This window comes from Scardinius erythrophthalmus (assembly GCF_964197995.2).
Source record: "Scardinius erythrophthalmus genome assembly, chromosome: 8".
NCBI classification, from domain to species: Eukaryota; Metazoa; Chordata; class Actinopteri; order Cypriniformes; family Leuciscidae; genus Scardinius; species Scardinius erythrophthalmus.
Window position 1 is genome coordinate 12,772,120 of NC_138228.1, and position 12,594 is coordinate 12,784,713.

At 36.1% G+C, this 12,594-nt stretch overlaps 1 protein-coding gene across 4 annotated transcripts; it reads left to right on the plus strand.

The window, feature by feature from the left end:
• Window positions 1-915: 915 nt before the first annotated feature.
• On the plus strand, window positions 916-11,068 carry mterf2 (mitochondrial transcription termination factor 2). Of its 4 annotated transcripts, none has more exons than XR_014030618.1 (3): window positions 916-993; window positions 2,644-3,960; window positions 6,001-6,725. XR_014030618.1 is itself a non-coding variant. In XM_081372122.1 (3 exons), the coding sequence occupies exon 2, from the start codon at window positions 2,699-2,701 to the stop codon at window positions 3,827-3,829; it is 1,131 nt and encodes a 376-aa protein (XP_081228248.1). In that variant the 5' UTR covers window positions 916-993; window positions 2,644-2,698; the 3' UTR covers window positions 3,830-3,872; window positions 10,781-11,068. The 4 variants fall into 4 exon arrangements, 3 of the variants coding, with proteins under 3 accessions (XP_081228248.1, XP_081228247.1, XP_081228246.1); XM_081372122.1 differs by lacking the exon at window positions 6,001-6,725 and adding an exon at window positions 10,781-11,068 and having other exon boundaries at window positions 2,644-3,872; XM_081372121.1 differs by lacking the exon at window positions 6,001-6,725 and adding an exon at window positions 10,792-11,068 and having other exon boundaries at window positions 2,644-3,872.
• The last annotated feature ends 1,526 nt before the right edge of the window (window positions 11,069-12,594 follow it).

Genomic DNA, 12,594 nt, shown 5'->3' on the forward strand with positions numbered 1-12,594 from the left:
AAGTGGCTTTATAAGTACTATGTACTTGCATTGAAATTAATAATTTGATACAATGTACTTATTGTGTAACTACATGTTTTTACATTGTACTTACATTTTAAAAATTCCTGCATGTAATTACAGCTGTAATTAATTTATGTAATTACATTTGTAATTACACAGTTGACCCTACACCTTAACTCACCCTTAACACTACCCAATCCACCACACCTGTCCCTAACCTTACCCGTATCACACCTCAATAGCAGCAAAAGTGTTTTACAATACAACATGAACACAATAAGTACATTGTACTTATTTTTTTATGTAAGTACATAGTACTTAACGCCACTTAATATAAAGTGGGACCCAGAGATTTAAACGTGAGAAAAATTAGTAATTGCCTATCCTTCAAAACATTGAAAATTCTTTGTCTTAACCTGTGCCTTGTACAGTTAGGCCTACCTGTAGTCCGTGGGGGCCGTGTGAACGCAAGCTCTTTGCTAGTCGCCAGATTGTAGAGACTTCAAGGGTGGGCTGAGTGAACAGTTTGAGTAGGCAGGCATGATCCAGCATTGTGATTAAGCTCCAACTGTGACTCACTCTCCACTGCCTTTCAAACAAATTGCTTTCTGTGCTGATTATAGAACTCAGTCCCTGATGCCATTTTAAGCAACGTTTCCATTTTAGAAAACACACAGTCCCTTAAAGGATGTTGTAAAAAATATATCAGAATTAGGCTATCTATTTGCTTGAAATAGTTTGGCTGGCATTCATAAATGTTCAAATTATATTAGTGCCAGTTTTGACTATTTTGTAGTTTAGGTGAATGGGGAATTCGTATTTCTTTCCGCTGTGCTCGTTTCCAAAATCTGTAAAATAAAAATGTCTCCCGCACTGAGGGTGGCGCTGTTGTGCTCAGACCGTATGGCCGTCACACTGACACACTCACAACAAGAACAAGAGGTGCTCCTATCTTACTGAAGATGTGATCGCTGTCACTACAGTACAGAGGTAATAATGATCAGTCTAATTTACTGTATGAGCACGTTTCAGATGTGATATTATTGCGACTAATACATGCAAGCCGTATTAGACTATGGAGTTGGTTTCTTTATTTCAATGTCACGACTTCTGTTTTGTAACATAACACCCCCCCCCCCCCCCCTCGTGTTCTGTTGAGTTTGACTTGTTTGTGTTTGATAAAAGTGTAATAATCACACTTATATGATTATAATCACACAATAATTATAATAACAAAATTGCATGTCTTACCTTTTTCATTCCTTTACTATATATATTCTCTCTCTCTGCTCACATTTAGTTACATAATGTTTATAAAATGCTCACCAATGATGCATTTATTTTTATTAAAAAACAGTAATATTTTGAAATATTATTGCAATGTAAGATTTTAATTTTAATCTTTAATTTAAACTATTTTTTAAAATGTAAATTATTCCTGTGATGGCAAAGCTGAATTTTCAGCATCATTACTCCAGTCTTCAGTGTCACATGATCCTTCAGAAATAATTTTGGTTCTCAAGAGAAATTATTATTATTATTGTTATTATTATGAGTGTTGAAAACAGTTGTTGCTGCTTCATAATTTAGTGGAAACTGATACACAACCATTTAAAAGTAAAAAAAAAAACAACAACAATATTTTATTCATCAAGGACACATTAAATTGATCACTCAAGTGACAGTAAAGACATTTATAAAAATCTATATTTCAAATAAATGCAACCTTGGTGGGCACAAGAGACTTTTGTTTCAAAAATATAAAAAAAATATCAATTAATCCACACATTTGATGGAATGTATGTATTGGTATGTACGAAGGAAAATCTTGACATAAAAATGCTCTCTTAGACTGCAAATATTTTTCATGTTGGACATTTCAAGTATGCTATTATCATTTTAGAATACATTTCATTGAACAAAAGTGCCCCTTAGTACAAGTTGAGTCATTGATATTCTCTACTGTCTCCCTAGAAGCCAAGATATTTTTTATGAGAATATCTTCTAAAAGTTTATTTTGTCAAGTTTCTTTCTGTACACCAGCACATAGATTGCTCACAAAATTTTAAAAGGTTTCTTTAAATGCCTGAAAGACCCTAAACAGAACATGAGGGTTAATAGTTTCGTCTCTTTCAAATTCAAAAGCTATTGGGTCCTGGTCCTTAAGGTATCTAGTGTTTTTCTTTTAAATCTCAAGAAAAATATGTCTTGATCTCATTATAAAGGAACCATATAACTGTGTAACTTTTTCTGTTTGCACATCTAACAATGGTTGTTGTGTAACTTCCCAGTTTTCTCCAAAGCTAATATCTAGTTATCATAAGTAAATTATCTTACAGAGGTGTTGTTATAAAAAACCTTGGCTTTTTCGTAATATTAGCATTTTGCGGGTGTTACCAGATAGAAAGCTAGTTAATATCAGCTGGCAATAATTAAATGAGTTCCAGGGCATGTGTATCAAGTGCATCTTCAAAATAACATCCTATGGGTAGATGGTTTGTAATGTCTGAATTCTCATTCTGTTCATTAAACTCCCAAGATTGTGCATATGATATCAGCTTTGCTTAAGTACATAGGAATGAGGAAGTGTTTTATTCAAATAGTTTGAGACTTTCTGAAATGTTTTTCCAATTATTTCAGGCATGTCACTCAATTACCCAACGGTCCTACCCACAGACCTTTAGATTGCGCAAACATGTTGCGATTAGTCACGACATCACTGTCTCTCTACTGCCAGCGGGCTCAAGTAACAACTTCACTCCTCACAAGGCCCAACTCCTCGATCGCTCATGAAGAGAACCTGGTTACCGTAGACGCCTTGTACGACTTGTCCGTAGACATCAGTAAAGTCCGGAAGGTGAAGGGTTGGGTGTTGCGGCAGAGCCCCGTATACGTGAGCGAGACTGCCGCCCTGCTGAGGGACATGGGGGCTAGCGGGCCTGTCATCGCCCGTGTTTTGGAGCTCCATCCTGAGGCCATTCTCTGCAAACCTGAGCAAATGGAGGCGCAGAAAAAGCTGTGGATGTCTGTGTGCGCCAGCCAGAAGGATCTGGTCGCAATCATTGAAAAATTCCCTGCCTCGTTTTTCTCCTCGTCCTCTGATCACGACAACCAGAAGGCCAACATTGTGTATTTCCAAACGCTGCATCTTAACAAGCGCGTCATTAGCAAGCTCATGGCCAGCGCCCCTCAGAGCTTCAGCCGACCTATGAAGCAAAACGAGGAGATGATCCAGACCCTGCAGAAGACCTATTTGGACTTGGGTGGGAGGGAGGACAATCTGAAGATCTGGTTGCAGAAGCTGCTCACTCAGAATCCCTACGTGCTTCTGAAGCCCCCCGAGGTCCTGCGTGAAAACTTGACGTTCTTGCGCGACAGGGGCTTCACCAGCAATGAGCTCTTGCGGCTGCTTTCCAAACTGAGGGGTTTTGTTACTGAGCTGAACCCTGAAAGCATGAGACTCACCCTCAGCTACTCACAGGAGACCCTGGAATGCACAGAAGCAGAGTTTAGGGAGGTCGTACTTCAGTGTCCAGCCTTGTTATACTATTCTGTGCCTATACTAGCTGATCGCTTCAATGGACTCCTCACCGCTGGAGTAAGTATGGAGCAGATCATGGAGACTCCCACAGTGATAGAACTGACAACGCAGATAGTTCAATATCGCATTCAGAAACTGCACTCTTTTGGTTATGACGTACGCACTGGCAGCCTTGAAGTCCTCAACGGCACCAAAAAGGACTTCGAGATGAGCTACGGGAAGCTGGGTCTTAGGCGAGAGAGGCCACTGTTTAATCCAGTAGCTCCACTGCGAACCGAAGATTAAATATGGAAGCCCGTTTCCACCACAGAATAAAAAAAATAAAAAGGTAATTGTGACTTTTAATCTCAATTCTGACTTCATTTCACTCAACTTCAAGTTTTTAACACAATTCTGACATTTTCTTGCAATTCCAAGTTTATTTCTCATAATTGTTTTCTAGTTAATATTCCTCAATTCTGACATTTTGCTCAGAATTGCGACAAATCAAGTCAGAATTGTGTTTTTTAATTGTGAAAAAAATCCTAATTGCACATTTTAACACATAATTCTGACTTAATTTGCTAGAATTCCAAGCAAAAAGTCAGAATTGTGATATATAAACTCAGAATTGCGTAGAACTGTGTGCACGTTTTTAACACAAAATTCTGATTTTATTTATTTCAATTCCGAGTTTATTTCTCATAATTTTTTTCTAGTTAATATCCCTCAATTCTGACATTTTGCTCAGAATTGCGACAAATCAAGTCAGAATTGTTTTTTAATTGTGAAAAAAATCCTAATTGCACGTTTTAACACATAATTCTGACTTAATTTGCTAGAATTCCAAGCAAAAAGTCAGAATTGTGATATATAAACTCGGAATTGCGTAGAACTGTGTGCACGTTTTTAACACAAAATTCTGATTTTATTTATTGCAATTCCAAGCTTATTTCTCATAATTTTTTTTCTAGTTAATATCCCTCAATTCTGACTTTTTGCTCAAAATTGCGACAAATAAAGTCAGAATTGTGTTTTTTAATTGTGAAAAAAATCCTAATTGCACGTTTTAACACACAATTCTGACTTAATTTGCTAGAATTCCAAGCAAAAAGTCAGAATTGTGATATATAAACTCGGAATTGCGTAGAACTGTGTGCACGTTTTTAACACAAAATTCTGATTTTATTTATTGCAATTCCGAGTTTATTTCTCATAATTTTTTTCTAGTTAATATCCCTCAATTCTGACTTTTTGCTCAGAATTGCGACAAATAAAGTCAGAATTGTGTTTTTTAATTGTGAAAAAAATCCTAATTGCACGTTTTAACACATAATTCTGACTTAATTTGCTAGAATTCCAAGCAAAAAGTCAGAATTGTGATATATAAACTCGGAATTGCGTAGAACTGTGTGCACGTTTTTAACACAAAATTCTGATTTATTTATTGCAATTCCAAGCTTATTTCTCATAATTTTTTTTCTAGTTAATATCCCTCAATTCTAACTTTTTGCTCAGAATTGCGACAAATCAAGTCAGAATTATGTTTTTTAATTATGAAAAAAATCCTAATTGCACGTTTTAACACATAATTCTGACTTAATTTGCTAGAATTCCAAGCAAAAAGTCAGAATTGTGATATATAAACTCAGAATTGCGTAGAACTGTGTGCACGTTTTTAACACAAAATTCTGATTTTATTTATTGCAATTCCGAGTTTATTTCTCATAATTTTTTTCTAGTTAATATCCCTCAATTCTGACTTTTTGCTCAGAATTGCGACAAATAAAGTCAGAATTGTTTTTTAATTGTGAAAAAAATCCTAATTGCACGTTTTAACACATAATTCTGACTTAATTTGCTAGAATTCCAAGCAAAAAGTCAGAATTGTGATATATAAACTCGAAATTGCGTAGAACTGTGTGCACGTTTTTAACACAAAATTCTGATTTTATTTATTGCAATTCCAAGCTTATTTCTCATAATTTTTTTCTAGTTAATATCCCTCAATTCTGACTTTTTGCTCAGAATTGCGACAAATAAAGTCAGAATTGTGTTTTTTAATTGTGAAAAAAATCCTAATTGCACGTTTTAACACATAATTCTGACTTAATTTGCTAGAATTCCAAGCAAAAAGTCAGAATTGTGATATATAAACTCGGAATTGCGTAGAACTGTGTGCACGTTTTTAACACAAAATTCTGATTTTATTTATTGCAATTCCGAGTTTATTTCTCATAATTTTTTTCTAGTTAATATCCCTCAATTCTGATTTTTTGCTCAGAATTGCGACAAATCAGGTCAGAATTGTGTTTTTTAATTGTGAAAAAAATCCTAATTGCACGTTTTTAACACATAATTAATTTGCTAGAATTCCAAGCAAAAAGTCAGAATTGTGATATATAAACTCGGAATTGCGTAGAACTGTGTGCACGTTTTTAACACAAAATTCTGATTTTATTTATTGCAATTCCGAGTTTATTTCTCATAATTTTTTTTCTAGTTAATATCCCTCAATTCTGACTTTTTGCTCAGAATTGCAACAAATAAAGTCAGAATTGTGTTTTTTAATTATGAAAAAAATCCTAATTGCACGTTTTAACACATAATTCTGACTTAATTTGCTAAAATTCCAAGCAAAAATTTCGCATAATTTTTTTCTAGTTAATATCCCTCAATTCTGACTTTTTGCTCGGAATTTGCAATTACTTTGTTATATTTATATTTTGCAATTTTGAGCTAACATCTGGCAAGCCCGACTTATCTCGAAATTCAGACTTTCTTCTTCAGAATTGCAAGTTTTTTACACAGAATTTTGACTTTATTTATCACAATTTGAGTTTATAGAGAAAAAAGTCTGAATTGTGAGATGAAAAGTCACAATGACAATGAAGTTTTTATTTCATGGCAGAAACAGGCTTCCTTGATTAAGATTGTAAGTGCTAAATCTAATATTAACAGTGGTTTCCTTTGTTTTCTGTATGAATACATTTATTTATTTATATGAAAAGGATAAATGATTGAAGGTTCTGTTTATGTCGTGGAAGTGATTCTTTCCAAATAAATGTCAACCCATATTGTGCTCAGAGAAAATGTAATTTCTCGACTTTACTACATTGTAAATGCACATTTTGCCATTGTGAGTCATTAGTTGTAATGTCATATACAGACATGATGTGCCAATAAATTTATGTTGCTTTTGAAATTCCTCATCAGATTCTCTCATAATGAACAATGTAAAATACCTCTCGGAGGTATATGCATTATGCAGATAAATATTCAGATCAATGAATGTTTACCCGTATGCTGCCAAATCTCATTTGCAAGCATTTCCCAATATTTTGGCCTCTGGGCTGCATTTTGAGATAATTTTGTGCGTTTTAATGATTAGGCTAAAGACTTTACTGGAATCTATAATGAAGTTACATTACATATTGCCTTGTGGCATCTGCTGTTTACACGGTGGACTTTATGATTTCTTTAATGGTGAGCTATTAAATTTCACACAGGCTTCTCTGTGAAATCAAAATAATGATGTTTTTGAGCTTGATTAGAGCTGATATTAAAATGAATTTATGCATGACATTTTTGGGCAGGTTTCATTCGGATTTATCGCTGTTCTGATGTTTCCACATCTCCAGATTTTCCGCCTCTCTCTTTTGTTCTCCATTCTTTGTCCACTCCTAGTGTACGGCGCCGACCGGATGGCTGCTTTATCCTACAAATGACACTTTGAGTTATACCCGAACACATAGGAGGTTAATAAGCGAGGGTATAAATAGCTCTTTTTCATTTGAAATGTGACAGTGGGTATTATTAGCAAATGTTACACATTGATTTTATGGGGCATAACTCAGGGAAATTATGAAAATAGATGACACATGCAATTAAAGTCTATAATTTCCTGCCCTTGACTCTGCATGCTGGAATATTAAGGTGGTAAATATTCCATGCTGAGGTCATGCTGAAGCGTGCCGCTGTCCTCTGTGCAATCTCTCCTAATCAGAGTGGTGTCCAGAAAAAAGAGATCATTTTTACAGATGTCAATGTGAACATTGTGGATTAAAAAGTTTAAACAAATGAATTCAGAAAAATTTATTTATTAATATATAATATGTTTATCCTAAATTGGTATGACATTGTAGCCATTTTGGATTTATTGAAGCTCTATTAACCTTTTATTTAGGGTGAGAACATTTTTACTCCAATATAAAGTGTCAATTTAACATTAAAATATAAAAAATATACAGTGGGGTCCACAAATTATTGCATTTACATACATGCATGCATACAGAGATTTACTATTTATATGTACAGTACCAGTCAAAAGTTTGGAAACATTACTATTTTTAATGTTTTTGAAAGAAGCCTCTTATGCTCATCAAGCCTGCAGTTAAAAAAAAAAAAAAACAGTAATATTATGAAATATTGTTACAATTTAAAATAATGGTTCTCTTTTTTAATATACTTTAAAATGTAATTTATTTTTGTGATGCAAAGCTGAATTTTCATCAGCAAGTACTCCAGTCTTTGGTGTCTTATGATCCTTCAGAAATCATTCTAATATGCTGATTTATGATCAATGTTGGAAACAGTTGTGCTGCTTAATATTTTTTTTATAACCTGAGATACTTTTTTCAGGATTATTTGATGAATAAAAAGTTAAAAAGAACTGTATTTATTTAGAATAGAAATCTTTTGTAACAGTATACGGTAGTGTATATTGTTACAAAAGATTTCTATCTTTCAAAAGTTTGGGAACAATACAATTTTTTTTTTAAAGAAATTGGTACTTTAATTCAACAAGGATGCGTTAAATTGATAAAAGGTGATGGTAACGATTTATATTGTTAGAAATGTTTTTATTTTGAATAAATGCTGTTTTTATGAATAAATGCTGTTAACGTTTTACTCATCAATGAATCCTGAAAAAAGTATTCCAAAAAAATATATTAAACAGCACAACTGTTTCCATCATTGATAATAACTGAGTATCAAATCATCATATTAGAATGATTTCTGAAGGATCATAAGACACCAAAGACTGGAGTACTTGCTGATGAAAATTCAGCTTCGCATCACAAAAATAAATTACATTTTAAAATATATTAAAAAGAGAACCATTATTTTAAATTGTAACAATATTTCGTAATATTAGTTTTTTTTTTTTTTTTTTTTTAACTGCAGGCTTGATGAGCATAAGAGACTTCTTTCAAAAACATTAAAAATAGTAATGTTTCCAAACTTTTGACGGGTACTGTATGTAGGGGTGGGGGAAAAAATCGATACTGCATAGTATCGCGATATTTTCGGTGGCAATACTGTATCGATACACGGGCGCCAAGTATCGATCTTTTATTATTTAAATTACACATGAGAATTTAACTTTGGTAGTAGAATGCTAAAAATCAATTGCTCATTCAGTCCACTAGATGGTGCTGTTTGTTTTCTGGTGAGGTCAGCGGGGTGACTGTCGGGTTGACTGTCAGCGCAGGAGGACGTAGATAAAATAAACATGGCAGCATCAGAGAAAGAAATCCCACGCATAGACTAATTCGTGGCGGTGCGCCACAGAATCAACACCGGCCACATATTGCGTTTGGTTATAAAAAAATTTTTTACGCAATTTAAAACACGCAGCATATTCATTCAGCTGCATTTCCTTTCCCTGCTCTCCCTCCGTCTCTCTGTCACTCACGCGTCTCTCTCAAAAGCAATGTTTTGTCTCGCCAAAGCCTTATTTGATCGGTGAGTGATGTACATGACTGCTGCGCTTGCGATAATGCGCATGAAAGAACGAGCAGAGAGAGAGAGCCCCGGTCGCGCGCGCACCCTCGCCGTCTTCGAACTGTCTTGCTCTCTCTCACTCTCGCTCCCTCGCGCATATTAATCAAAATCAATTGAGAATTGACACGATGGTAAAAGATCGGAAGACCGAAGTTTCACGTGCAGCATTCGGGTATTTTTTCCCTGAATTACTGCTGGGTGTTGTGCAAAAAAAAAATAGAAGAAAAACTTTTACGTTGCCTTATCTTCTCTGAAAAGCGTTCCGCACATTCAGCTGACATGAAAAACACTTTCAATAAACAAAACAAAATCCAATGATGAAATGTTTTCTGTGTTGACAAATCTTGTGCGATGTCCTGACTGTCGGGATAATCACACGCGTTGTACAAGTCCGCTAATGACACGTCCGATTCGCGAACTACTTCTTTGAACCGATTTAACCAAAACAATCTTTTAGTTTAGACTGTCACTGTTTGCGGTAAATGCATTTGGGTTGTCGAGGTCAAAACTCTAAATAAGATGTGAATCAAATAAACTTACTATAAATAATGTTATGTCATTGTTTTACTCTTACACTGAATGTTTGGATTTTGTGAAGGTATGAATCATTTTTGATTAATATTTAATATAATAAAGTTCTGTGTAACAGATTATTAACGCAGATTATTAACGGAGATTATTAAAATTGATGTGACATGAACAAACAGATGTTGACAGTTTTCCTTTGCGGACATAATTTGAATTTGGAAAAAGGTAATAAATTGCAATATATTGCAGAATATCGCAATATGTTTAAAATCGCAATAATATCGTATCGTGACCCAAGTATCGGGATAATATCGTATCGTGGTGCCTCTGGTGATTCCCACCCCTAACTGTATGTGTTTGAGTAAAACTTTTGTTTTAGTATTAATTCTATAAACTACTGACAACTTTTCTTTCAAATTTCAAATACTGTCATTTAGAGCATTTCTTTGCAGAAAATGACAACTGGTCAAAATAACAAAAAGGATGCCATGTTTTTGAATAACCCTGATTTCCAATCACAGATTTCACACGCCTTTATTTTCATGATTTGTTATCAAAACTTTTATTCTTTTGTCAAATCAGCTTAGATAATTAATGTGGTTCAGATAACATAATATCTTGAGTTTCTGTTGATTAAACCAATCTCCATAGTATTACCTAAAAAAATGTATTTCAATGAACTCAATATGTTAAGCCAACCAGGAAACTTACCTTTTTTTTAAAGGTAAAACAACTATATAAAATTATATATATATGTATATATATATATATATATATATATATATATATATATATATATATTATTATTATTTATTTATTTTTTTTACAGTCTACCAGCCTTTCATATTGCTGTTGGGTGACTTTATGTCACTCCTAATACAACAATTCATGCAGCTTGGCTTTGTTTGATGGCTTGTGACCATCCATCTGATCACATGACAGTGTTCCCGCAGGACAATGCCACACACAGCCAGGCCAATAAAGGTGTGGATGGAGGACCACCAGATCAAGACCCTCTCATGCCAAATCTCCAGACCTGAACCCCACTGAAAAACCTTTTTTGTTCCAAGCTGCCGGCTCCATCTAGTGGGGAAAGTCATTCTCTGTCAATGTACTCTGGACATACATTTATTCCAATATATATAAAACTAGATGTACCGCATCGCGGTACAAAATATGACCGCCGCTCAGGCCTGCACTGGCTTTCCACAAAAATAAATGATGTGGAGTAATTTGGCTGTATTGCGTGTTTATGTATATACCTAAAAAAAGTAATAGTATGTGCATGTCTGTCTGTATGTGTGTGTGTGTTTGTGTGTGTTTGTGTATGTGTGTCTGTGTGTGTGTGTGTGTGTGTCTGTGCGTGTATGTATGTGTGCGTACATGTGTGCGCGTGTGTGTTTGTGTGTGTGTGTGTGTCTGTGCATGTGGATTTGTATGTGTGTGTATGGGTGTGTGTCTGTGCGTGTGGATGTCAGTGTGTGTGCATGCTTGCGTTTGTTTGTATTCCTGCATGTGTGTGTGTGACAGTATCATCCTAAACCAGCAACCCTTCGCTCAACAGCACCATCTACAAGCCGATGGGTGTACAGTCACTAAATGTGCACATAAATGAATTTATTTTATACCCCCCCATGGATGAAATTCTACAAAACTTAGCAGAGGATACCCCCAGAGGATGTCAAGTTAATCATACACATGAAATATGGTGCAGTTCTGAACATCTCCACTGAAGATAGGGGCGATTAAAGCAGAATAATATTGCATTTTCATTTTTTATGGGAGGGGCGCAAATCACAAATGAGTGATTATGGGCTAGGTTGATGTGGGCCCTTAAGAGCAACATACCATAAAAATTTCTTCATCCTCGGTGCCCTCGGAGTGGCCCCCGGGGACCAAACGAAATTTTTCCGTAGAAGTCTAGTGGGGCTACATGCCCACCAAATTTCATGTTCCCCGGTGTTTCGGTGTCCCTGGTATCGTTGACGAAAAATTTACGGGGGCCCCAGCGCAGGGGGGGGAAGTGGCCCCCGGGGACCAAACGAAATTTTTCCGTAAAAGTCTAGTAGACCAACATACCATAAAAATTTCTTCATCCTCGGTGCCACGGTTCAGGTAGTTATTTAGGAAAAACTGCATTTTTTTGGGTTTGGGGGGGCCCAGCGCGGGGGGGGAGTGGCCCCCGGGGACCAAACGAAATTTTTCCGTAAAGGTGTAGTGGGGCTACATGCCCACCAAATTTCATGTTCCCCGGTGCTTCGGTGTCCCTGGTATCGTTGACGAAAAATTTACGGGGGCCCCAGCGCGGGGGGGGAAGTGGCCCCTGGGGACCAAACGAAATTTTTCCGTAAAAGTCTAGTAGACCAACATACCATAAAAATTTCTTCATCCTCGGTGCCACGGTTCAGGTAGTTATTTAGGAAAAACTGCATTTTTTTGGTTTTGGGGGGGCCCAGCGCGGGGGGGGGAGTGGCCCCCGGGGACCAAACGAAATTTTTCCGTAGAAGTCTAGTGGGGCTACATGCCCACCAAATTTCATGTTCCCCGGTGCTTCGGTGTCCCTGGTATCGTTGACGAAAAATTTACGGGGGCCCCAGCGCGGGGGGGGGGGGGGGGGATGTGGCCCCCGGGGACCAAACGAAATTTTTCCGTAAAAGTCTAGTAGACGAACATACCATAAAAATTTCTTCATCCTCGGTGCCACGGTTCAGGTAGTTATTTAGGAAAAACTGCATTTTTTTGGGTTAAGGGGGGCC

Bases quoted from the DNA above. Each gene is read 5' to 3' on its own strand.
- mterf2 (XM_081372122.1), top strand. From the start codon at position 2,699: ATGTTGCGATTAGTCACGACATCACTGTCTCTCTACTGCCAGCGGGCT.